This window comes from Rhynchophorus ferrugineus, unplaced genomic scaffold (genome assembly GCF_030347505.1).
Source record: "Rhynchophorus ferrugineus isolate W39M unplaced genomic scaffold, kcgeb_rfMv2 rfM4, whole genome shotgun sequence".
NCBI classification, from domain to species: domain Eukaryota; kingdom Metazoa; phylum Arthropoda; class Insecta; order Coleoptera; family Curculionidae; genus Rhynchophorus; species Rhynchophorus ferrugineus.
Genome location: NW_027472583.1, coordinates 27,513,150 through 27,539,271, shown reverse-complemented (window position 1 = coordinate 27,539,271; position 26,122 = coordinate 27,513,150). Strand labels below are relative to the sequence as shown.

Genomic DNA, 26,122 nt, shown 5'->3' with positions numbered 1-26,122 from the left:
TCATGTTTTAAGATACGAAACATGACATGTTCAAAGAGGTATGACATTAAGCCTAGCTACCATCTGTTAAAGAAATCGGTGATGGCTTTCCGCTACACCTGGTATTTGTTCCACAATTGATTGGCCATAGTCGTGTCTTAATTTAATAGATTCGTTTCTAATACGATGATCGAGCGAAATATGCAAAATTTACGTTTGAAGGACTGAAGATTTCAGGTGTCCCGACGGTAACAGTGTCCAAGTCATGGAGCCATACAGAAGTGAGTATTCGAAAGAGGCGGATTTTAGTTAATTTAGGATTTAGTGAATTCAGCCACTTATTCACAGATGTCACTTTCCTTTCCAGCAATTACTCAAACTGAGTGACGTTGAGGTTTACTTAGAGATTATATCGAGTGTTCAAAAATGTCTAAATGTATCAGCGAATATAGCATTCTTATAAAATCGGTCCAGAAAACATCTGGTCTGACCCAGTCTGGTTACTGGCGTAACTGGGATCATTTTTATTGTCGAATTTTGCACTCTTGTCTAAGGAAAATCACAAACATACATCTGCGACAATGTCCCAGCAGGATTCGAACCCGCGACCATCGCAACAGTAGGAGGACCGTTCTGCCGTCTTTACTACTGCACCAACCAAGCCGGCGTACGAATCATACCTAAACAACAGCGATTCGGTCCAAATCCAGCATGATCTTCTCGACAGGACAAAAAAAAGATCTTTGATATAAGGCGCGATAGGATGATTACGTTACGATTTAGATGTTTTGAATTCGAAGGTTTTATGTGCACCCTCCTGTCGACGTTTTACTTCAATGAAGAATAAAACTAAGGATCCTACTGACACGACCATATGTAACAATAAATCTTAAAAACCTAGACGAGGAATCCAATAAATAAAATAAGGTTTGTGGAATTTTGTTAACAATAGATGCAATGAAAAATCATAGCTCTATGGTGAAAATCTGGCTAAATTATACACTCCCAACCAAGAACAGACGAATCACGTCATAATTATAGTGATAAATTTCTTTAAAAAATAAAAGAACTAACCGGGGAAATGAAAATAAATTTGAATTCAATGAAAAAAACGGCATTCGATCTAAATACTACAATGCAAACATAATTGTTTGGAAAAGTTTACCTATTGATTTAACGCAGCCTTTAGAATCAAATATATGTACCTGCGTATATGATGTCGAAAATGGTAATTGTTAGCATTTTCCAAGCCCGAATAAGATATAAATGATGTTAAATCCTACAGAACTATTTTTCTACCAAAATTTAATTAAATTTAAAACTAATCTCGAAATTTTAAGGAATTATTACTTAGCTATTATCCATCGAATGGATACCAAATTAAGCATATCAAAGAATTTAAGTGTCTTGCTTTGGTGATGATTAGGAGTATCGAATACAAATTTCCTCTCATTGGAATTTGCAGAATTTGATTTCCTTCACTCTGTACTTGACCGAAGTCATATTGTAACGGTTTTAATCCATGTTCATATAAAAAATAAATACATTCGGCGCAAATGTGAATAACAGCAAACTAGTTTCAGTTACTACGTTACGGTAAAAACAAAATCAGACGATATTTGGGTATATCTGTCGAATATACCATTACCATTAGAAAAGTTCAAAGAACAATTCCAAACACGTTGGGAGGTTATTATACATTTTTAACGTCATAAAAATTTAATTTGTTTTTATTTCATTAATGAGATTAGAGTTTGTATGCTCTAACAAATATCAGAAACGTGGATAAATTAATGTAAGCAACTGTTAAAAGACTAATATAACTGTTGAATTTAATGTTTTTAATATTTCTCTACATAAAATAATAATTTTTCATTTAATATTATTGAATTATTGACATTAATTTCATGTCTGCTCTCGCAGTCCATCAAACATAGTTAGAAATTTATGCTGATGTTGCTTCGTCATGTCAAATTGTTTGTTGTTGGTTTTATCGATTTAAAAGTGGTCATTTTTATGTCGATGACAAAGAAAGGCCTGAAGGAAGCTCTCCGTTTATATACGAAGGAAAAAAGGATCAAAGAGTATCAAGATAAATCTTGTGTCAGTCGATTCGTACGGTAACCAAACTGCCGTTTCGAATAGTTTCAACATCGCAGTTTCATTACTTGCCGGATTAATGAAGAGTTTTTTGTGACGTGTTCTGACTGATAATAATATAATATAACAACTCCAAAAGCAAAAGTCACGGGATAATCCAGGATCTACGTTGAGTCCGAAGCCGAATATTCGTGACCATAAGGTCTTGCTCTGCGTGTAATGTGATGATCACTAATATTTAGTATATTAAAGGTGTAGCTGCTAAAACCGAATTAAATTGTTACTGCAGTTTACTACAGTCGTTAATTGAGCAAAATGAACAATATATTGCTTCAAAAAAAGATCATCATTAGTGAGTAATATACGCCTAGTCATCATCTTGCATAACAAGGATACACTGTTCGTAATGTAGTTACCAAACATAGCGTCTTCTGATTACCACTTGTTAAGATCGATCGATTACCACTTGATTCGATCGGTCGATCGATGACTGGCACAGGGTTTTGAAAGTAAAATGAAACGATGATTGGAATCAAACAGTAATCAACATGTTCCTTTTAATCTGGAATGCTGCCAGAAAGATTGGAAAAAGTTGTAGAAAATGATTGAAAACATGTTAATTAATATATGTTGAAAAAGTGATCAAAATACATACAAAAACCGAACAAAAATTTTCGATACCTTAAAATATTGATAATTGATGATCCTCTATGTTTACAAAGAATATATTTGCACCGTTATATCCTGTTTTTGCGTTCAACACGTAACTGCATGAACCATTTTTCGGTTTCCTTTTTGCATTAATTTCGTATTCAGACCCGGTACCGAGGCAAAAATTAGACAAAACAACAACAAAAAAAGCGTTAAAAATAAAAACAAATTAGTTTTAATAGTTACTTTCATCATGACACAATAGAATGATTGCACATTTCTTCCTGCTGTTAAATAGAGTATAACATCCCATTTATTAAATGTCGAAAATGATCGCACGAAATCGGTAAATAAATAACGTACGGGGTTTGATGTAGAAACGGATTGGCAATGCCGCTAGTCTATTTAAACTTTGAGGTTTATTCTAATATCCAGTTCGATAATTAAATGGCATCCCATTCTTTTACATATTTTAATTTTTAATATTTTATATTTAATATCTGTACAAAACAGCTTAAGTAATTAATATTATAATTAATGTGAATATGTGTTCAGTAATCGATATACATTTCGATTATTTTAGATGTATACAACCCGCAATACATATAAAAATATTTTTGTATTATATTGTTTTTATTGTTTTAAATTTAAATATGTGGTCTTAGCAAAACTAATTAAGAGAATATTTTTAAAACAATTAGAATATTAATGCTGTATTTTTAATAGGTCAAGCAGTATGAATTAATGTTATAAGATAAAAGTAATATGTCGAAGAATAGAATATAGAAGAAATCAAAAGCTTTGCCGGAAAACACGAATCCGTTTTACACCTCCATAAACACCTAAATTAAGGCTGTCCAACTTATTAACCAGTTGGGCCAAAGAACAATTCAGAATTTTTGACCGGTCACTTACAGTTATTTTAGTTATTTTTAAGGCTTTTGCGTTAGAAAAACAATATTATGTACTATAATCGTTTATTAAGGCCGTATTCTAGTCTACTTTATAGTCTATATATATACATATATATATATATATATATATATATATATATATATATATATATATATATATATATATATATATATATATATATATATATATATAGCCTATTCAATAAAATGTGGGACATCAGCACCTCGCAATATTGACGCATCTTGCTTGGTTTACAACGTTTACTAGTTTATAACCAATATTTTTTTTAATTTTAATTTTTTTAAAATTTGTAGATATTTGACAACAGGGTCGACCAGTCGACCAACACAAATCGAAATTTATAGATTGATTCTGTCACTAAGATAAAATGAGAAGCAAAAACCCGAGTCTAAAGCGAACGTGATGTGCATTGGCTGTTTTATTGAAAGGATTATAGCTGTTTCACGCTTTGACATGGGATCTAAAAATGAAAGTTTAATGCGTTTTTCTTGAAATTACGTTTTTTGAGACGGTTGATTATCTGAAGTTCGACTGAGACTGATACTTAAAATTGAGCGTGAGCCTTTTCTATGCATTCTTCTATCATATCAATGTAAAAATTTTCAGAAGCTTTGTCTGGAAAGTCAACTTTTTCGAAAAAACGAGCCATCGTTTTCTACTTTTTTTTAAATACCCAATTTTTTTAAAAATAGTTAAAATCCATATTTTATTATAGTATTCCTTTATTTCTTATTTTTTAGTAAATTTGTCTCCAAAGGTAACGCCCCTTTTCATCGAAAATGCTAACACCTGCTTTCTCAATTTGAAGAAATGTTTCAACATATTGTCCCTTGAAACCACGATGCAGTATAGTTGTAGCTCTACATATTCACTGATTTTTTCTTCAAATAAAACTCTGAAGTGAGTTTTTAAGAGCTTTTACGCATATGTAATTTATGTAACGTAGGGCTGGATCCATAATGTCATCCAACTTCATGACTTCATGGCCTTTGAAAGCATCCTGGTGGATGACAAATTGATACATAAATAGTGTTCGATAGAACAAATTCTGTAAAAAATCTACGCACATGTTACATTTTCTATTCAATGCAGGTGTACCATCAGTGTAAATACCTATCATTTTGATCCATGGTAAGCCCTTTTTCTGAACGCATTCTTTAATTTTCAAAAATATGTCTCTTACTAGGATTGTAGTTTTCAGCAGACAGAATTGGATCATCAGATTGATTCATCGGAGTATATTGCAATGTCCATCAATGCCCACGCGAAAATAGCCACATAACGCCAATGAAAAGTATTTGCACTCTGTTACAAATACTTCGATCTGAGAAAGAGAGTATCTGCTGTAGCCTTGGCATTTTTATCATCACAATTTTCTTCTTTCTATTTAATAATTTCTCCATCTGAAAAACATTTCTTCTTTTTTATTAAATATAAGTAAATCTTGTGAAATATTTTGACTATGGATTTAAACTGGTCGTGTACTTTAACTAAAGTATTCTGTTGGTTGAACAGATTCTTTTTCCTTTTCTTTGAAAAATCTTCTCTTATCGTACTACCAACAGGATAATATTTATCAACGTTTATGATTTTACTTTTAATTTTAATTTTTTCCCAATAGCAACTGTAGTGAAGCTAATGTTGCTTGCGCGAGTTATTTGAATATAGTACGAGGGTCACATGGTCATAAGTTTGAGCACCTTTAACTTGAGGCTTGTCAGCTACTAGATAGACAACACCTCGTTTACAAACTGAAGAAGGTCAAATACTGACCACTTGTGGAATTGTGGACGAGTGAGAGGGGTGTAAACTAAGAGAACAGAACAGCTCATTGTTGGACGCACTATGAGTATAGAAACTGATTTAAAGCTTGTAGAGATAAATATTATAAACATAATAATAAATATAATAATATAATCCCAATTAAGAGAAGTATTTATCAATAAGGCATGGTATCTTTAAAATGTCGTATCTACATATGAAACATGTTCAACAAATCGATCAGAAATATCACATGCTTAAAAAATCGATCATTGGTATAAGTTCATAAAAAATAAGGCCGGTTTTAAAACACAGGTCTGCAGTAAAAACGTCTGTATAATGGACTAAAACTGATATTCAAATCCTACTAGGTAAAGTTACAACTCAATACCAGCACATAAAAACGCCATTATAAAAGGGCAATAGAAATCTAGAAATGGGAAATTGATAAATATTGGAAAGCAACTTCATCAACAGTTAATTTAATAAAGTATTTCTTAAAAGAATCCCAAACATTACTGTTACGTCGGGCAAGTAGGTAGTTTCACTCTTTTGCATTTAGAATATAACAACAAAATATTAGACCTGGAGGAAAAAATCGATTCATGGAGGTCAACCGGCCGAAATTGTTTAGGGCCATGTCGACAGCATAGCGTCGAACTACTGGTACTAGGATGTATCCGAAGACGGACCAAGGGCAAGAAAAGACAAAGTAGTATCGGCCAGAAAATCTGAAATATACATCTAAATAAGCGATGGTTAACGACGGCAAGTGTAAGCATATGTGTCAGAATAGTGACATTGTATAGCATTTAGGGTATGTATATATATGACTCGGTGAATGGAGGTAGGACGATATGAAACTGTGGTGTTTACATTATATGACCGTTATTTATTAGCGATAATATAAAGTGCGGAAAATACAAATAGATAAAAGGAATCGGCGCAGTCGATGGTGGCACGCACGTCTGAACTGAGTGCTGGCCAGTCACTGAATGAACGAAAGTACCCTTCAATAATCTCCCAGATAAAACGTCTGGGGGTTGCCAGATATTCGTTATCGTGTACTAGTTGGCGCTGCTGGCACCCCGCCCGTGTTCAACATCTGGTATTATATTTCTGGGTATTTTGTAGACCGTTATTTCACGATGTAAAATTCGACGTGCCTCAGGGTCGTTACAAGAATATTGCAGGAGATGATCAGCCAAATGTTCGCATCATCCGAATATAGACCGACACATGTTGAGGTGGCTAAGTTAATCCACCAAGAGCCCGCTGATACGCGTCAGATTCTGATTTAGACAACACGAGTATAAAGTGTATTGGAACCGTACAGTGCTCATAAACCAGTAGGTTAACCACAAAAAATAACGGATGTTATATTGGTTGATCATACAATGGTGAAACACTTATCGATGTTCCCCATCCCAGACAACAATCTACTTAATAAATACATTAAATAAGTTCTTAAGGAGAAATCGTTCTTAATCATCTTATCAAGAATAGTTGTAAATTTTTTGATAACATCTTTATTAGATATGCTTAGTACAATCTTAATTATAAATTAATTTATTACTACATTTCATACATACTTGGATTAATTCACAAGCAAGACGAGTGCGAGATAAATACATCAATATGAATTCCTCAAAATATTTGTACATGAACATCTATACAAATTATAAAAAAGGTTTTGTGCCCAACAGTCAGAATAGTTCGATAGTTCTTATTAGCTTCGGTATTAACAGCAAAAAAAACTTGTAAAGAAATCCATCAGATTCTTTTAAAATTATAACATATAATAATGGGACAAGGCAATGTTTCTCTTCGATGGAACGAGAATGTCATTTCTTTAAATCGATAATATTGACAAAAGAGTAAATTTAAGAAAAAAAGTAAATGTTATAATAAATTACTGGCTGGTCTATGAAACATTTTCAATATAGAATTAGAGTTAAAAAAATAATTTCACGCTGCTCAGTCAGACCATGCATGAATCGAAATAAGTGATAATCATAATGGGTTTTATCTGGTGAATACAGCGAATGACGAGAATTTTTGGTAAATACAGCGGTCGGTTTCGATTTAAATCTTTACGTGAAGTTTTTCATGGATTTTACTGATTGTTATCCGAACCTATCTTAAAATCCGACGAAGATAAGTTACAGAATTTGAAATGCTTTAAAACAATAAAACTTTTAATGTCAAATGTTGTTTTAATGTTAAATCTAAAATACTATTTTACTTAAGGATATAAGAGATGACTTGATGAACGGTGATGATGATTCGAACATAAACCAAACTGTCTTTGCCTAGGTGTCCCACTCATTACCATCATTCAGTCACATAAGCGCCACGCTTCGTTTTCCAATACACAGTTTTCGTAATGAGGCTCGTTAACAGTCGCATGATATAACACCTCCTTCCCAAATAAACAACCATAGGAATGTGTGTCTGAAGAGCTTAGAGTAGCAAAATTATTTGTACCGCTTGTCCGCTAGTTTGCCTTTGTTAATCTTCTGAATAGCACTGTTTCTACCCAAATTTCAATAGTATACGTTTGAAAAACTGAACTACTATAATCCGCCTTTGGTAGCCGTTCGTCATAAACTGCTAACTTTCTGTCCTAATTCAAGTGAACTGTTAGTTTACGGCGACCTCAGTCCGCCTTTGGTGGCCTTACATCCCTAACTGTGATGCTTATGTCGGGAATCCATGGACTAGGAGTGCTTTTCAAAGTTTGAATGTTTGTTTCAAAATCTAATTGGAATAAAAGTGTTAAATGTTATATTGTTTTTAGTCACGTCAACATCTTGGATTTTTTAGTGACTGGACCTACAGCCTAACATGGGCTCTGAACCACGGTCCTCGGCATTAAACCTACCAACTAGCGAGTGGCCAAATTTAGAAATCATTCCAGAAGACATCCGGTCTTACCCAGCCTGGTTACTGACGTGATTGGGATCATTTTGCTTGTAGGATTTTACTTTTACACTCTTGCCTATGACAATCACAAATGCCCGTTTACGACCATGCCCCAGCAGGATTCGACCCCGCGACTATTGCAACACTAAAAGAACCGTCCTGTCGCCTTTACAACTGCGTCACCAAGCCGCCTAATTGCAATAGTTTATGGCTAGGGGTCGTTGAACACTTTCAACCCACCTTCTTTTACCTTACAGCTTCTGCCCGATTTCACTTAAATAGGCCTTAATGCTTCAAGTAACTGCAGAATGATTGCCAATCCAACATCCACCTATCTTCTTCTCTTGAAAATTAATTTAATTCCTTTTAATTCAAGGAATTCAAAAGAAGACAAGCACAAGTTGGTGGTCTCTTTCTAACTCGAATCTCTCTTATCGTTCTTAATCCCGTTCAAAAAATCTATATTTAACACAAAAGCGATACTGTGTGTATTAGCAAACAAAAAACGTTTGTTTGATAATATTATTTATTTATTTGCAGTTTGATAAATCAAACTACAATATTCGCCATATCTGTCGTATATTTCGGACAATTTACGGATTATTTTTCTGTACAAATTTGCTACTTATGATAAGATTCAAATCTGCAAATAGGATTTTTTATAAATAGTATGTCTTCGAATTATTTTTTCAAACGCCAAAATTAATCGCTTTTTCTTAAAAATACTTTTGCAAATTATTTTATGGAGAAACTTGAAATTGAAATTTCAAATTTTTAATATAGTTCATTGAATCATAATAGAAATCACTTATATAAAATGACTAATAAGAATTTGTATGTGTTCTGATCATTTCACATTAAAAAGGCATTTATTGAGAAAAGTTGGTACTACAAAATCATAAGTAAATAATGATCGTAGTAATAAAATTAACTTTCATCTATCTTTCTCCAGCGTTTTGCCATGCACGCTAAGAGTTTAGCTCGCCGACAATAACGTAAAAAAATCTTTCTGGCTACAAGGCAATACCGTATGGAAAGAACGATGTTGGCCCAGAAGCGATCCAGTCATCAATCTAAATTCGCACTTCGGCAGTATTTAAAAATGATGCTCTTCATGTAAGATGTTGATATTGCCTCTGTTAGTCACTATTACTGGTCTTTTATTCAACAATACGCCGTTCAATTTGTTTAATTGACATGGGTAGACATCTGAAGTTTCTTTTGGTTTTAGGTAGTACCCTACACCTTGCTGATTCAATCCTGGCACAACAATACTTTATGGCCTTTATTGCGTCTCATTCGGTGCCGATGTAGATAGTATTTTGTCATTTTCCCTATTTTTAGATATTTCCTATCGTTTGTAAACATCTGGAAACAGTTGATTCATCAACTGCTAAGTTAGCTATCTGAAAGTTCTTTGAGCTGGGTTTTCGTTCAACACCACTTGCAATTCATCGTCTTCGAACTTTATTGATCATCCAGACCGTTCTTTCTGTTTGACATCAACATCACACTTTTAAATAGTTCAAACCAAAACCGGGATATGACGAATTAGCATATTATAGATGTTTAGATGTTTTTGTTTTGTTAATATTTTATAATTTTATTATCAGGTATACAAGTAAGTCTCCGTCGTACAAATAAAAACCAAGATGGAGAGAAAATCGGTACGTTATTATATAAAGTAACAAACATGACCCTGAAGACCTTTGAGCCGGTGGTATTGTCGTTTTCGGAATTTTTATTTTAAATCTTCAGTTTAAAAATGATATCGATTCCTTTTAGTTAAGTGAAACAAGTTGTGAGCAGTTTATAAAGTGGAGAATTTAGTCTTGAACAGAGAAAACAGTCATTAGGTACGGCGGGCGATACATTGAAATTGATACTTTTTGAGAATTGAAGATAAATTGTCGTCGTAAAGAGGTGATTTTGTAGCAATGAGAACGTTCTCATTAATTTGATTATTATCTTAAGAAGTTCGGTCTTGCAGGCCTATTTCGCTGCTCCTACAATATTCAAATTACTTACTATTATTAAAACGTATTAAAGCACTTATAAAATACCAGATTTTCAGTTTGGATTTCGAAATAACCACTCAATATTCGACCAAGTGTACCAACGTTTGACGAAAAGCAATACTGCCCTGTATTATTCCTGAACGTCGACATTTGGGACTAAACCGGGAAAATTTAGTTTCGCATTAAAGGATATTCTCAACATTTAAACCTATTTCGACTGGTTTCCGCAGGGTAGTGTCTTGGAATCGTTCCTGTAACTGCTCTACACTAATATCTCAACGACAAAAGAAACAGTACTTAAACATTTGCCGAGAATACAAGTCCTTATGACTAAAAACATATCTACCCAGGGCTATAGAAAAAATACAAGTGGCACTCAACAAGATCTAGAAATGAATTGGAGACTGAAAAATATAGATAATACTCGGGATTTGTTTATGTTAATTTTGCAATGACATGAATTCCTACATAGCAGGTGTAGCAGAAAGTCATTACCGGTTTTTTCGAAAAAAAAACTACATAATTTTCAAGAAAATGGAAAAGTGTATTTATTCGAAGTATTTTTATACCACTTGATTCCATAAATCTTGGCCATCTTTCAGGTTATCCTTCTTTATGGATGGATGCCATCCCAAAAAATGTTTGTCCCGCGTGCAAAACCATTTATAGAGCCATTTTCTAACCTCTTCGAAATTGGCGAGGGTCTGCTCTGCAAGCACGTGCCCCATTGATGCGGAAATTTGATAGTCGGACGGGACAAGGTCTGAACAGTATGGAGGTTCGATAATATGTCCATTCCAAGTACTTTCAACGTTTCGTTGGTCGCTTTTGCTTTATGACACAGCGCGTTATAGTGCTGTAATATTACTTTGCCGTGTCTTGGGCCCATTCTCGTCGTTTTTCGATCGATGCATAGTTCAAATTGATAATTTGGTAGTCGGTAGCGATCACTATTAACTATTTCACCTGGTTTCAACGTGATACACTACGTGAATCTGGTCACACCAAACACAAATCCTAGTCTTGCGTCGAAGCATTGCCTTCGCCAGTTGATAAATATTATTTTATGTGGATAACGTTTTCAAAAAAATCCACTTATCATAACTCGTCACTGTTCTGTGCAGAAATGACTTCCGATCATACCTTTGAAGCAGCATTTCGCAGACGATTTTTCGAATTTTTATTTGCCTGTCATTCAATTGATGTGGTACCCATTTTTTCATCTTTTGGACTTTTCCCATAGCTCGTAATGGGTCGTTTCTTGGGCCACATTTAATGCCTCTGCTAATTGTTTTTAAGTTTGTGTAGGGTCATCATTCAATAACTCTTGCAGTTTCGCATCTTCAAACTTTTTGGGTCTACCAAATCATCAATTTTGCTCATCATAAGTTTCTATCAGTAAACAATGACTTTCAGCCTTTTCTTTTGATGAAATTAGAAAATGATTGCGTGCAGCAAATGCACAGGCACAAAACGTGACATTTTCAAAGAGGTATTATTAATCTATGTCGGTGTTACTTTCGCGATATATATATAGCTGTGAAGCTTGATGTCAGTAGAATAAAATGGCATGTGTGTCAAGTCATGGAATACTTAAGCATAGCGACATCTGTTAGACAAACAGGTAATGACTTTCCGGTGCACTTGGTAAACAACAACGTAGAAGATTGAATCGAACCAAACTACACGGACTTGTGTAGTGTATCAATGTTAATCTAAACATTCGTTTAGGTAGTCTAATTTTAATATAATCTAATAATTTTAATTTGTGAAATATATTCTGATATATTTATACTCGTCTTGATTTTGTATCGATACAAGTACAACAGAATAAAGGATTTGTAATTTTAAAAATGTATTTGTAAATAGATTTTAGTCGATTAAAATTACTTTACTAAGCATATCTAATGCAAAGCGTAATAAAAAACGATTCTCCTGATTATTACTTGTTTTTGTTGATGACACATGGTCTAAGCAGTACACCTCTTAAAAAATACATCCGTACTGTCCCACCACATATATGCAAAACTTAGTGACTAACTATTCTTTCATAAAATTTCTTTAAAAAGTATCTAAACGAGTCTGTAGTATAATTTAATAAAATTCGAAAATATGTTTTTAACGTTCGAGCGTTTCCTTATCACGAAACTGTTGTTCATTTTTTAATAATAAGGATGACACCTGCGTTAGTATTGCTAACGCTTTGTTGAAAACAAAAGACATTGGCGCGAAATTTCAGGAATCTTGTAGGAAACGAACAGTCGGTCTTTCGACGGGAAAAGTTTATCTTCGGGTTCGGTGATCCAGCTTCGCTTAGAAACCCGTCTGGATCTATTTTAGGTTGCAGTTGTCCGATTCTTTTATTCTTATCGGGTTAGTTTGGTTTCCTGGCGTCCGACTAAATAAAGACATCTATTTTGGGCCAGCTCTGAAGACTTGGAGACACATAAACCGCACGTATGGGAAGACCCACTTATTTCCTTCGAATATTTAGTGAATTAATTAACAAAACTTCAATGCGTAAATATAACGCAATATCCGTGACTCATATTTTTATATATTAATTTATTGGCATTAAAATTTGATTATTGTAAAACCCATTTATGCTTTTTTTTAATGTTAATTTTATTATGCCGAACGGTTTATCGCGAAAATATCCTGTTTTAATTAAATAATCACCAACATCGATACATTGTTATAAATCATGTTAAAGTTACGTAGCTGGCAAGTGAACGCATTGTGGGGATTGATATTGTTGGGGGCGGTTTTTTGTAGATTTTGGTCTCAATCAGTCGTATATCCTTGTTTCAGATTGCTTTTTGGTACCCTATATCCCGCATATGCTTCTTATAAGGCTGTGAAAACGAAGAATGTCAAAGAATATGTAAGTATTAATATATAACACAATTAATAAGGTTGTTTAAATATGTTAGGGTAATAAGTGAAAGGTAATTAATGCTCCAAAAGTAGCATTTGAATATATAGTGCGTGCAAAATCAGAGTTAAATCACGTTATCAAAATTTATGACGTCGAAGTACTGTCGCATCAACTTTAGCTTTAACATATAATAAAACTCTAATGTGCGAAGTAATATAAAATAATGAAACAAAAATAATGTTATCAAATGTAATTTATTTTAACATACATCTGATAAATATATTATCGAAGGACTACTGCTAATTATACAGCAACAATAGTTTGTAGGTTAGTATTTTATTATATTTACATTGAATTGTTTTTTCCTCTGGAATCCTCTGGAGGCTTAATGCGCCTAATTAACAATTTTATATCCAAGTTGTGCATTTTATTTTCATTGGAGAGCATATTTATCTTTTTACGTTTAGTTCTTCGCTTCCTTGTCAAGTCATTTTGATATGAGTATATTTTTCCTTATTTTCTTCTGTTACTATCTGTGTATATATTTCTTAAAATATTCTACTGGTTCCTATATATCTTTTCATCCTCTATATTTTCGTTCCTCTATATCTTTTGATTTGATCACTGCATTCACCCTACTGCATATCATCTGTAGAATAATAAATATCCATTCTCCCCCCATATACTTCAACAAAATGCTCATGTATATTCTGAACAATTACACACATGTCTACACACACAACTTCAAACAGTCTTCCGCATTTCGAAGTAATTTATGATAAACTTTAGATGATGATAGGTGTATCATTGACAGGTTAAAATTCCCAATAAACACGAGATTCCTTGCAGATTGGCGGTTTCACTACAAATTGGCAACGTTTGGAGGGTTTTTTGATGTTCATAAGGAATCTTTCTGAGATGCTAAGACTGCCATGTTATCTACGTATCTAGGAGATACAATATTGGACTCAATACACCACCTTATGGAATTCCTGAATTTAGGGGATGTACTTCAATGTGTTCTTCTTTTTCTTTTTTTATATTTTAGAGTGTTCTTCTTCTTGGTTTATAGTAAACTTTCTGTATGTAATATAAGATTTTAGTGGCTGCAACACTGGATGAGGGAGAATTTTTAAAATTTTAACATGCGGTTCCATGTGTCACACTTTATCAAAAGCCTGATATATATCCTGGAATGAAGCCGAGCTATATCTTTTAGCATTTAGGTCTTTATTTATTTGGTTTACCATTTTCTCGCACGCATGCTTATATTTAAACCCAAACTGATGTTTAGATATATTTTCAATTAAATTATTATGAATATGATGTACAGTTTGTCAAAAACTTCTGAAATTAGATTTTTTTTTTTGAATTAGGATTTTTCAGTTATTAGATGATACGTAGGAGTTTTTTCTATCTTTTTTTACGTTTCTACAAAAATTTGGATGATATATGGTTTTCTATTCCAGATATTTCGCTCGTCGCATACCATGCTACCTCCTATATATTTTGTAATATTTATTGCTGCTTCTTGTATATTTATAACGATTTTTAAAGGAAGATTTGGAGATATTACTCTATCTAGCTTTTTTACTGAATAGTAACTAGTTCTATTGTTATACAGAGAAGGGAGCATTTCTGAATGGGTGTTGGATGTCGTTCACGCGAATCGTCATTAAAGTTTGTACAACCCTAATTGGACTAAAACTACTACTTAACGTAGGCTTGGAACCCCGACCATGGCCATTTTGGTATACATTTCCATAACCTTAAAATCTGATTTTACAAAGTACAATTTAATCACTCTAAGATATACAATTTTTCTATTGCTAAAAAATATTTTTTGAATGGCTTTTAAAAAAGTATCAAGTGACAGATCGAAATTAAATGTTATTATGAGAGATGCAATATTAATATGGTGCCAAACATTTTATCAAACAAATCAATACAATGAACAACCTCATATACTTCACCTTATCTTAAGTAGTTTTATTATCCTTTAAGAACAACAAGCTATAAAATGGTTAATATAAAGTTGTTGTATTAATATTAATAAAGCCTGGAAAACTCTCAACATAACAAATACATTTTCATTTTTTTTTCGTTATTATAAACTTCTGTTATTCTATTTTCTTCAAGATTGTTTCAAAACTTACATGAAAATAGGAATTTTATTTTTCTTACCGACTCTTGAGGAGGCCAAACAAAACCTGAAATGTATGATGACATTTCCAGGGTAATTGCTTACGTGTACGGTTACCGTTATTTCTTCAAAATTGTATTCCCATTGTTCAACCTTGAGGCGTTTATGTTTATAGACAGATAAAAATCTAATTAAGCATTCATAGTAAAGTAAAAATCGAGATATCTGGCTGTATGATGAACTGATGGCTATTTTTAAAACATATTTATCGTCAAATTGTAATAAATTGACTCGGCCGATATCTTTGGTGTGTTACTAAACTTTCTGAAAATAAAGATAGATGGATCTTATTGGTAATAAATGATGTTTGTTTTACAACTGAGATACTTAAAAGGCATTGTTCCTACCACGATTTCTCTTTTTTTATTTACTAGATGTCAAAACTAAAGAACATATATAACTAATCTCTGAATCTTAATTTCTTAAGTTAGTCCAAGTTAATTTTAATTTGCGAAACATATACAGTACAAAAGTACAAAAGAAAATAAAAAGTTCAAATGGTAATAAGTTATGTTATAAACTAAGATTGTAGTAAACGTATCTAATAAAAAATAGTTACTATGGATATTTGTAACTCGTAATAATAATTAAGTTAAATGCAAATATAAATAATAATCTCTCAAATCCAATTCAAATTTGTTATATGTATTACATTTCCTTTCATTCCATATTTTGATTGATAACTAGTGGGTATACTATAAACTAATTGTTCTTAAACTTCCTTGGTTAAAATCGTCTGGAAATAATTTGTTTGAAATTTAATTTTAACTGTATGGTGACTATAATTTTGGTATTCCGAAATATTCAGTATCAATCATACAATAGCATCATTACTAAAGTTATGTTTATTAATGTTGGAAAAAGCATAGGATGTTATACAATAATAATTTATCATATTAGATGAGCATAATATTCTGGATTATAACATTTAAAATTAATAACAAATTAGAAATGAACAAAAAAGAACATGTAGTTGATATTTTAAGAAACAAGAATGTAAAGATAATTGCAATATGTGATATTGAAATAAACATTATTTGATAACACGTTTTGTGTTATTGTTGTTATTACTCTGTAACATTTTTTAATAATCAGAGTATAAATTATAGAGAGTCCTTATGGTTTAGTTTCTCTTTAATTTTTATGATAACCAACAGGCCTTTAGGATAAATTATATTTGTTTTAAATCAATATAGCTTTGTAATTATTTTTAAAGTATTTGTGGTCAGCATGTATATATTAATTAACTACTCTCAAATAATATATATAAATATTAGAGAATTTGTTTAAGCAATATGATTTATTTAAAAAAGATTAAGCATCAGTTTTCTAACTTATATATTTTTATATACAAGACACATTTTTAATTTTATCACTATATTTATTCAGTTCATTCTGATATAAAACACCTCAAAAGTTGTTATAGTTTCCTTATATTAAACTAAGTTAGTATTTATTGTCTATATGTGTTTGGTTATCACAAATTTATTAAACCATACTTAATATAACCATTTAAAAATATTAACTTTGCTATCATTTTAAAGCAATTTGCATGTTAATCCTACCAATTACATAGAGTGAGTTATTTCTGACAGATACTTTTCTACAATTTTTTAACAAACCTTATACGTCTTTAAAGTAAACATAATTTTTGAATTTATTTATTAGTAAGTTATTATATTTGATTAGATTACAAGTCTGCTACTTAATAATACCTAATAAAGAAACAGTATAAATAAGAGTCTAATTCTGGAAAATCATAGCATGCACCCGAGGATTTGAATTTGCAACGTTGCCAGTTCTTGTAAGTTATACGTACATTTGAAGAATATAATTAGAATTATCTTGGATTGACAAATTAACCTAATATTTCCACTGAGGCTGGGAGCATTTTTCTGTAATGCATTTAAGCATGTAATATGCGGAACTTTTTCATATTTAATTTGAAAATAATTTTGAAAGGAAAAAAGAGAAAATAAAACAATATGTAGTTATTAATCAACATATAAACATTACAATAACAAACCGTAGTTATAGTTGTTGTAAATTATTCATATCTTCGAAGAATATAATGTGTATTCTCGAATTAACTTAAAATTTACCTCGAAACACAAGTTCAAATTTAACAAAGTTTTAAGTATTTAGAGTATATTATATAACATTTACTTATATAACTCATTTACCCATGCTTCAATACTTATAGTGCCACTTTCTTTTCCGCTTTGTACCTGGAATTCAATCGATTTTCTTGCTGAATATTATGTAAATCTTTACATCGAGTCGATAATTCTAGTATTTCCAAATTGCCTCTGCTTAAATTATCTCGTATTTCATTCAATATAGTTGCTAGTTCTATCCATAGCTGCTAGTTCTGCTAATTTGGCTACCATCTTATTTTTATTTAATTTTAGTAACTCTGACACTTTGATCCATTCTTATGAATTCCGATTGATCACACTTACATTTAGAACTGATACTATTTTTACCAAAATTGGAATATCCACTCTCAAAAAATGAGTATTTAGTTGTTCTTTCAATATTATCTTTCCAGGCCTCAAAATTTTCAAGCGGGCCTAATTTAAGTGTTGCTTGTTCATTTTTAATATTGTGAAACGAGCATATGATCAATGAGCTGTTACTTTGATGAGGCTTGCTTATATAAAGGACATCGAGTCATGTTTATCTGTACTTTTTATTTCGCAGGGCATTTATGCCTAAAATATGCATTTAATGTAGAATTCAATCCAACTTGCAGAATTAAAATTGAATAGATACACATCTAGATAGAATCTCCTCATATGTCTGTTCAGATTAGAAGTTTTATAAAAGCTATTTTATAAATTTTGATGACGTGCATTGGCTATTTTATTGGAAGGTCTATACACTATAAACGCAAAGTAAACCTATTTAATTTAACCTTATTACATGTTTATATTATTTATAAGGAAAAACAGTAAAAATACAATTTTGGGAGTAAAATCTGGAAAATATGACGTTGAGAACATTATAATTATAAACAGTATCATGTGTCAGTTGACTGGAAATGCCAATTTCAACCTAATTTTTATGCGCATGCTCACTTTAAACTAATCGCAAATATGTTTCAATCGAATTTTCATGTCGTCTCGTTTACACCCAGCAAAAAACAAGTCGTTCTACAAAAGTCATCGAAAAGTTAGAGGTTGGAAGAACCCTAAAGAATATTTATTGTTCTAGAGATGTATTTATTATTTATTGAGTCATATTATTATGAATTAAAGGAAAAAACCGGTTGAGTCGATATATTTAGATATCAATTATTAAATTGATGTATATATATGATGAATTATCAGAACTTTGATGAGCGTAAATTAAAAAAAGATAACTTCCAGTACTGGTAGCGACGAAATCGGTGTCAAAATCTTAAAAAAAAAAGAAAATTATGGCGTATGCAAAATGCCTCGCAAATTGTTCTTTAAACGATTCGACGCCATTATTCTGTTAACATTTATTTATAATCGACCGTAATTTTTATGGTTAACGAGCTAGAAATTATGCTGTGCCTTTTTTTTCTAGAGAGGTGGTGCTTTTTTTGCGTCTAGTAATAAAACAGCTGAGCCTGGCTTGTGTTACCGATCTTTTGCGTTTTAACTTTATTTATCGGGAATTATTTTTAACGCACGGGGTCTAACAATGAGAATCGATATAACTGGGTAAATTATCGAATATCAGGATAGATCTTGATGGTATTGTCAAAAATCTTTAGTACTTTTACTCTTTGTGTTTAAACATTCCATAAAAACAGTTAGTTGCTTACGAAATAGAGCTCGGAGAGAGCTCGTTATATTTAGTTGAGGGTTGCGATTTATATGTTTGACCTAATAACGAAAAAACAAATATCGATGACCGAAACTGAATGTATTATTTTTTAAAATATTCTCGGTAAAAATGAATGCACTTTCCTCTACGTTGCGATGAATTTTCGTAGCACTTTGTACAGTTCGATTAAGGTAAATTCAAAACGCGTTTTATTTTGAATGTATAAACCGTCAAAAGTAAAAAGTCATTGGGTTCCAAATCACGGCTGTACAGCAGAGGATTCACCAAATGCTGACCCTTCCATTGTTTGAGCTGATGTCTGAACGCTCGCATTGTTAAACTTTTTTTGAATTTGTACGAAGACTTCTGTTACAATCCATACAAGAGTCTAATTCTTGAAATGCCTGGCATGTGCATGATTTGCGACGTTGCCAGTTCTTCTAAATTATACGTTTATTTGAGGAATATAATATAAATATAATAAATTATGTTGAATTCACAAATAAACCTAAAATTCTCCTTGAAGCACAAGTTAAAATTTTTGGGTACAATTTTCATCTCCTAAAATAAAATTAATTCGATGTGAAGAACCTTTTATATACATATTAATTTTTACAAAAATATATAATAATATCTATACAATCACACAATAATATATCTTTTCAATTATCTCATGCCAAACAATATATTAAGGGAACTCATTGTCTAGTATCTCATCATCTTCGATTACATTGTTCAACAAACACATTTCAATCCTATCCTTGTCAAAATTCTTCTTTCTTGTCGTGACACTTTTATGCTTTATGCCTGTTAAATTTAATCGATTTGCTTGCTAAATATCTTTACGGGTCAATAAGTCTAATCTTATGGATCCGTGTTTCATCCATTATCATATTGACGCAAAAATTCCGGTTCGTTACGTTTAAACATGACCAAACACTGCTCAGAATCATCAACACGTTCTTGTTTTTGGTCAACAGTGACCAAATGCGACATCCACTTTGAAGAGAGCTTTCTCATAGTCAAATGCGCATGTAATATAAAAGCAATACGTTCTTTTGATATCTTTACGATGTTAGCTAACTCATGCAACTTCACTTTTCATTCACTGATCATTAAAAACGATTATGTGGAATTTGTTGATGTTTTCTGGTGTTACCACCTCAGTTGGACGTCCACTGCGTTCTGCATCAGCGGTGTCTCTACTGCCACGTTTTAAGTCGGCAATACAATGTTTTATTGTTGTTTCTGATGGAGCGAAGTTTTCGCATCAAGAAGGAAAGGAATTTTTTCCATCAAGAAGCAGTGTAAAATAAAAACATGAAATTTGACGTTTTTGAACCATTGTTTTGAAAATGACAAAGGTAGTGTCACTCGTAGCACAATAACTCACAAACTTATGAGTAGAATATCATGAAATTTTAACGGCTTTCTTTTGAAGGCTAGAACTAACTGAGAAAGCAGTGAATGCACTAGAACTAGTTTCAGGCCATGTATTAGGATGGGACGTGCTACCTTTTTAAGTAAAAGCTTGTCGCTATCTGACGTTTTAACGGAAACTTCATATTAACATAACCTTCTTGAGAACATTTTCTAATGTGAGCATTGAATATGTTTACAGTAGTTCATTTTGGATTAAACAAATGAAATTAACTCGTAAACAATTCGTACAATTATTTTTCATAACTTTCCTCGTGGTTCATCAAGACACAGTATGTCGATGAACTTTCTTCCATGAAAAATCGCATACATATTTTTTATACAATAAAAAGCGCTATTCTACAGTACTGTAAAAAACAGGTTTAACGAGTTATATCGTTGCCGATGCTTGGTGCTTTCCGTAATGTTGAAAATCGATTATGTCAGCAAATCGATACTGTAAGTGATCTTGTAGAGCAAGATCGTAATGTGACGCGTACTGTGGATTGAGGCATCCTTGGGCATCATTATAACGAGTATATATATATTATGCATGATATTGCATGATTAAAATTTGGTCGTAAATAGGAAGGAGACAAAAGTTGTCATATGTCAGAATATCTAATTAATGGAGCATCCGACATATGAGGTTACTATTTAAATGTTGAGTCGTGGTCTAATCTCCGTTTAACCTTTTAAACCTTCTTCAGGATGTATTTTAAAGTGATTTGAACATTTTGTGATTTGAAAAAATAAAGTTAATGATTTTCGCGAGTTTCATAGTGGATTATCGAGATGGTAGTGCATGGATCAATACCATCCTTGATCACTGTGAAACGTTGGTGTAACGAATTTAATCGTAGCAGTAGTTCGCTCAGGGACCGTGAAGATTATTTAAAATTAGTTGTGTTAAAAAACATTGATGCTGTGCGTGAAACACTGATGCTGTGATATAGGAACACCGTCATGTGATTTACCGTGAGATTCAGTCATCCGTGGGCATTAGTATGACAAGAATCAATAAGATATTGCATGAATATATAGCTATGAAAAAAATTCGTTCACGTTAGATCCCCCAATAATAATTTGACAAATTTTATCTCAATCGGGTGGAAAATATATTATGAAGATTGTATGTAAATCTATATGGATCATAATGAAAAATATTTTGGAAAGCAATAAGCCATCTTCGTTAATAAATTAACATTTTTCATTATTAGGTTCATAACATAAGTAGCAACCCTTGTATAGTCGTTATTTGGCACGCAATGACTTTATATGCTCGCTCATTAGAAGTAAATTTCAGGATAACCGATTTTTGACATCCCATGAAGCGGTTGATGCGTTTATAATATATATTTTGGAGTTACCTCAACTAGAGCGCAAAAAGAGCTACGAAGATCCAGGTCTAAGGCCTGGAAAGATTCACGAAGAACTTTTTGGAAAACAAAAAATTCAAGTTCTGTCATTAATATTAGTTTTTTATTATTAGGCAAGAAGTCAGAGTACATTATATTATTGCTTTGGCTCACACTTTTTATATATGGCCATACTCATCAACTATGGTGCCCAACATTTTATTTTGGAAATTCTGGAGGATGGCTGTGTTGGATTTAGTAGTAGTACGCCACAAGTCCTCACATACCACACGCCCAAATCGGCCAAGAATAAGTCCAATAATTGTACTTATAAAGCAATAGCTTGTTATTTAATGATAACTTTGAGCGAACCAAATCATCTAGTTCAGTTTAAGCCCAGCGTATTTACGCTTTGTTGATATATGTTTCTTCCAAGTTAAGCATCGATCCAAATGCGTTTTCACATATTTAACATTCATTATTTAATATTTAGTGGTGGGCAAGTTCTTCTGCGCAGTGTGAACCTCGTGTAGGTTAGAAATGTAAATACGAACCCACATTTGGCAATACCAATACATTGTACCAATTTTTTCGAATAAAAAACGCTTTCAAGTTGCATAAAACATTCTTAAAACTTATTTATACACACTATAGCATAAGTTCAACATTCATTGTTAGTACGCCAATTTTTTGCCCTTGATCCATTTCTATCCATTTGCAGCATTTGAATTAGTTGTAATTTAATTACTTCTTAAAAACGTAATATGTAATTTGTATTTTCAAATACCTGACCCTGAGGCATTTTCTAGTTAGTATTTCAAATACTTATAGCTTCAAAATACATTTGTACATTTAGTGATCTTATTAATGGGTGCGTTCTGCAGAACATAACGCTGGGTAATTTTCGTTAGAAAATGACGACCGCTAAATATGTCAATCTTTAAATTTGGCAACGCTGTAGCTGTACTGTACGTATATTACCCTAGCCATAGTTACAAAGTGCGTTGGTTGTCAGAAAGCATCACAATGATGAGGGGCAAAGAATTAAACATTTTGTAATTCATGCCTTAGAGGCAAACTACAAAAGTCATGAAGTAAAGCGTGGTAGTAACAGAAGCAGTACTTATAAGAAGATGGTGATCTTATAAAGTTAGTCAGATTCATAAATGATAAAAGCAAAAAGCTATCAAATCCATCCTTTAAACGTTATCAAATTATAAAAAAAGTTTGTGCTCATTTTGACCTGTAGAAAGAGTGTTTTCTTCAGCAGGTTTTATTCATTTCCCAACAATATGCTTTAGTCTGATAGTACATTTAAAAATCTACATCTAGATGAAAGGAAATTCTTATTTTACTGATTAATAGGCTGGACTGTTTTAGTGCTATTATATTTACATAACAATTTTTATTTTGTATTTGCAAATACACGCCTTACAAATATTTTGCCTTTCGTACATTAAATACATGCGAGATAGTACTTTGTAATTTGTATTTTAATTAAAGCAAATAATGTATTTTCCCAGCTACGATTATACACGTGTGCTTTATAAAATGTTCTCTATAATTTTTAATCCAAGAATATATATTTTTAAGTTGACAATCAAATAAAACACTAATAGTAAGATGGTATTATTTAGTTGTTTATCAATTTATATTATGAACGAAAATTGCCATGATGCTTGACAGCGGTGCATCAATTTTAATTCAAATAGTTCGTGATGGAGCATTAACTTTCTAAATATTGAAACATCAATTTCGTTTTAATTGGGTTGTTACTAACCAGTTTTTCTATACTATTTATTATTACAAAAACAATTTTTAATACGAATGCGAGTATGTTTTGAAATATAGTTTATAGGCAGATGTACAATATTAACTATTGTATTAATATTGTTCTATTTTTAGGTAAAATGGATGATGTATTGGATAGTGTTTGCACTTTTCACGTGCACAGAGACCTTTACGGATATATTTTTTAGTTGGTAAGCATATTTTGAATGTTTTATTTTGGATTACTATGAAATTAGTTCCACAATTCAACCAAATTCCATTAATAACACTATATATTAATATAGATTTTTGTATCAAAATAGTGGTATTTTAGTTCCTTTCGTTGGCTTAAAGTTCCATGAAAGGAGTATTTTGATCTAGGCACAAATTTTAGGTTAAAAAAATGAGAATACATCTTTTACCAGATTTTTGATCATGGTTTAAGAACATACAAGGAAAAATTCAAAAAATTACAATGTGGAAGGGGGAGGGTCTGACAAATAGCGTGCCCTGGTTGGCATGATTCCAATCCTTTTGGGTCATTCCATTCCTCCTCTTTATTCAAAATAAAAAAATATAGTTTCTTAACCAGTAAAGATGTCTTATAACCCGTAGCTTGGAGAAGTCAAAGAATTTTTTTCCCAAAATGGCCAAAATGATTTTTATTTTTTTTACCGGTTTTTTTCATTTTTCCGTATTTTTTAAGATATTAAAATTAATCTATGTTATTATAGTAAAATGGCAATAAAAAGCATATGGGAAAAAATAATATCTGGATGTTCGGGATTGTTTGTTTAATTTTGGCAAAATTGGATTTTGCAATTTAATTTTAATTAAAGAACGGTATAAATTGACAGTTTTTTAACCACTTTAAAATATTTGGTAAATTGTTTTTCCATGAGTTTTCAGTTGAATTGTTATTAATTGATATTAATTGATCTAGTAGTTTTCTTCGTTATTATCAGACCTATAATTTCAAAGGATTTACATTAGATGGTGTTACTGTGTATTAATTATATCGGGTATAACAGCTCAATTGAAAAGTCCCCGGCCTACCATAGTAAAACACATTTTTTTGGCAAAATTAGTTTTTTTTTATTCAACATAATTCTTTTTATGACCCTCCAACTTTTCGATACCATTTTTGTAGTACGATTTGTCCTTTGTTTCAAAATAGGTCTCAGTTTCGGCGATCACCTCTTCATTCGACGAAAATTTCTTCCCAGCGAGCATTCTTTTGAAATCTGAGAGCAGGAAATAGTCGCTGGGGGCCAGATCTGGAGAATCGAACTCGGATGACTGTTGATTGGACTTCGGATTGAAATGATGGAGCCATGTTTCATCCATTGTCACATATCGACGCAAAAACTCGGGTTTATTACGCTTGATCATCTTCAAACACTGCTCCGAATCATCAACTCGTCGTTGTTTTTGGTTAAAAGTGAGCTCGCGCGGCACCCACTTTGCACAGAGCTTTCTCATACCCAAATATTCGTGAATGATATGATGTACACGTTCAGTTGATATCTTTAGAGTGTCTGATATTTTATTCAATTTAAATCTACGGTCATTCAAAATTATTTTGTCGATTTTTTTAATGTTTTCGTCGGTAATAACCTCTTTTGGGCGTCCACTGCGTTCACCGTCTTCGGTGCTCATTTCACCACCATTTTTTTCACAATAACAAAAGTTGCTTCACTCAAAATGATATAATTTACAAACTAATGATCCGACAGCTGTCAAATTTATACACGCATCTTTTGAGGGTTAGGGCTAACTAAAAAACATATGGATTTAATTCTAGTAGCGGCATCTATGTGTCAGGACGGAGACTTTTCAATTAACCTGTAATTTATAAACTTCATGTTGAAGTCACACTTATCACTTATGAGTAATTTCATCGAAGTATAAAAAAAAATTTCATTGCGTTGAAAATATTTGAATTTATAGTAAGTAAATTGTATTTGCGGGAAGTTTTACTTTATTACTTCAATTTGAAGAAAAAGGCGGCTGAAGGTCATCGAATACTGTGTGAAGCTTATGGCAACTATGCTCCACCGATTTCAATATATGAATATTGGTTTCGACGTTTTAAAAGTGGTGAATTTGACACCGAAAATAACTAGGATTTGAAGGCATTACTCTTTGAAATCCATGATGATCGACAACAATTGATGCGTTTGAGCCGAGCAGTGAGCGAAACACGACCGGAATACGAGCGAAGAAAACAATATTATTTCACCATGACAACGCTCGACTACATGTTGCAAAACCGGTGAAAACATACTTGGAAGCATTAAAATGGGAAGTGTTACCCATCGTATTC

General features: G+C 32.1%; 1 protein-coding gene across 6 annotated transcripts in view; it reads left to right on the top strand.

The window, feature by feature from the left end:
- ReepA (Receptor expression enhancing protein A) overlaps positions 1-26,122 on the top strand; it is a 48,971-nt gene that overhangs the window by 6,183 nt on the left and 16,666 nt on the right. For all 6 annotated transcript variants that reach the window (XM_076401450.1, XM_076401448.1, XM_076401453.1 and 3 more), the window contains 2 exons: positions 13,182-13,254; positions 23,932-24,008. In XM_076401450.1, coding sequence (XP_076257565.1) covers positions 13,182-13,254; positions 23,932-24,008 — 150 coding nt within the window. The remainder of the gene's footprint in view (positions 1-13,181; positions 13,255-23,931; positions 24,009-26,122) is intronic.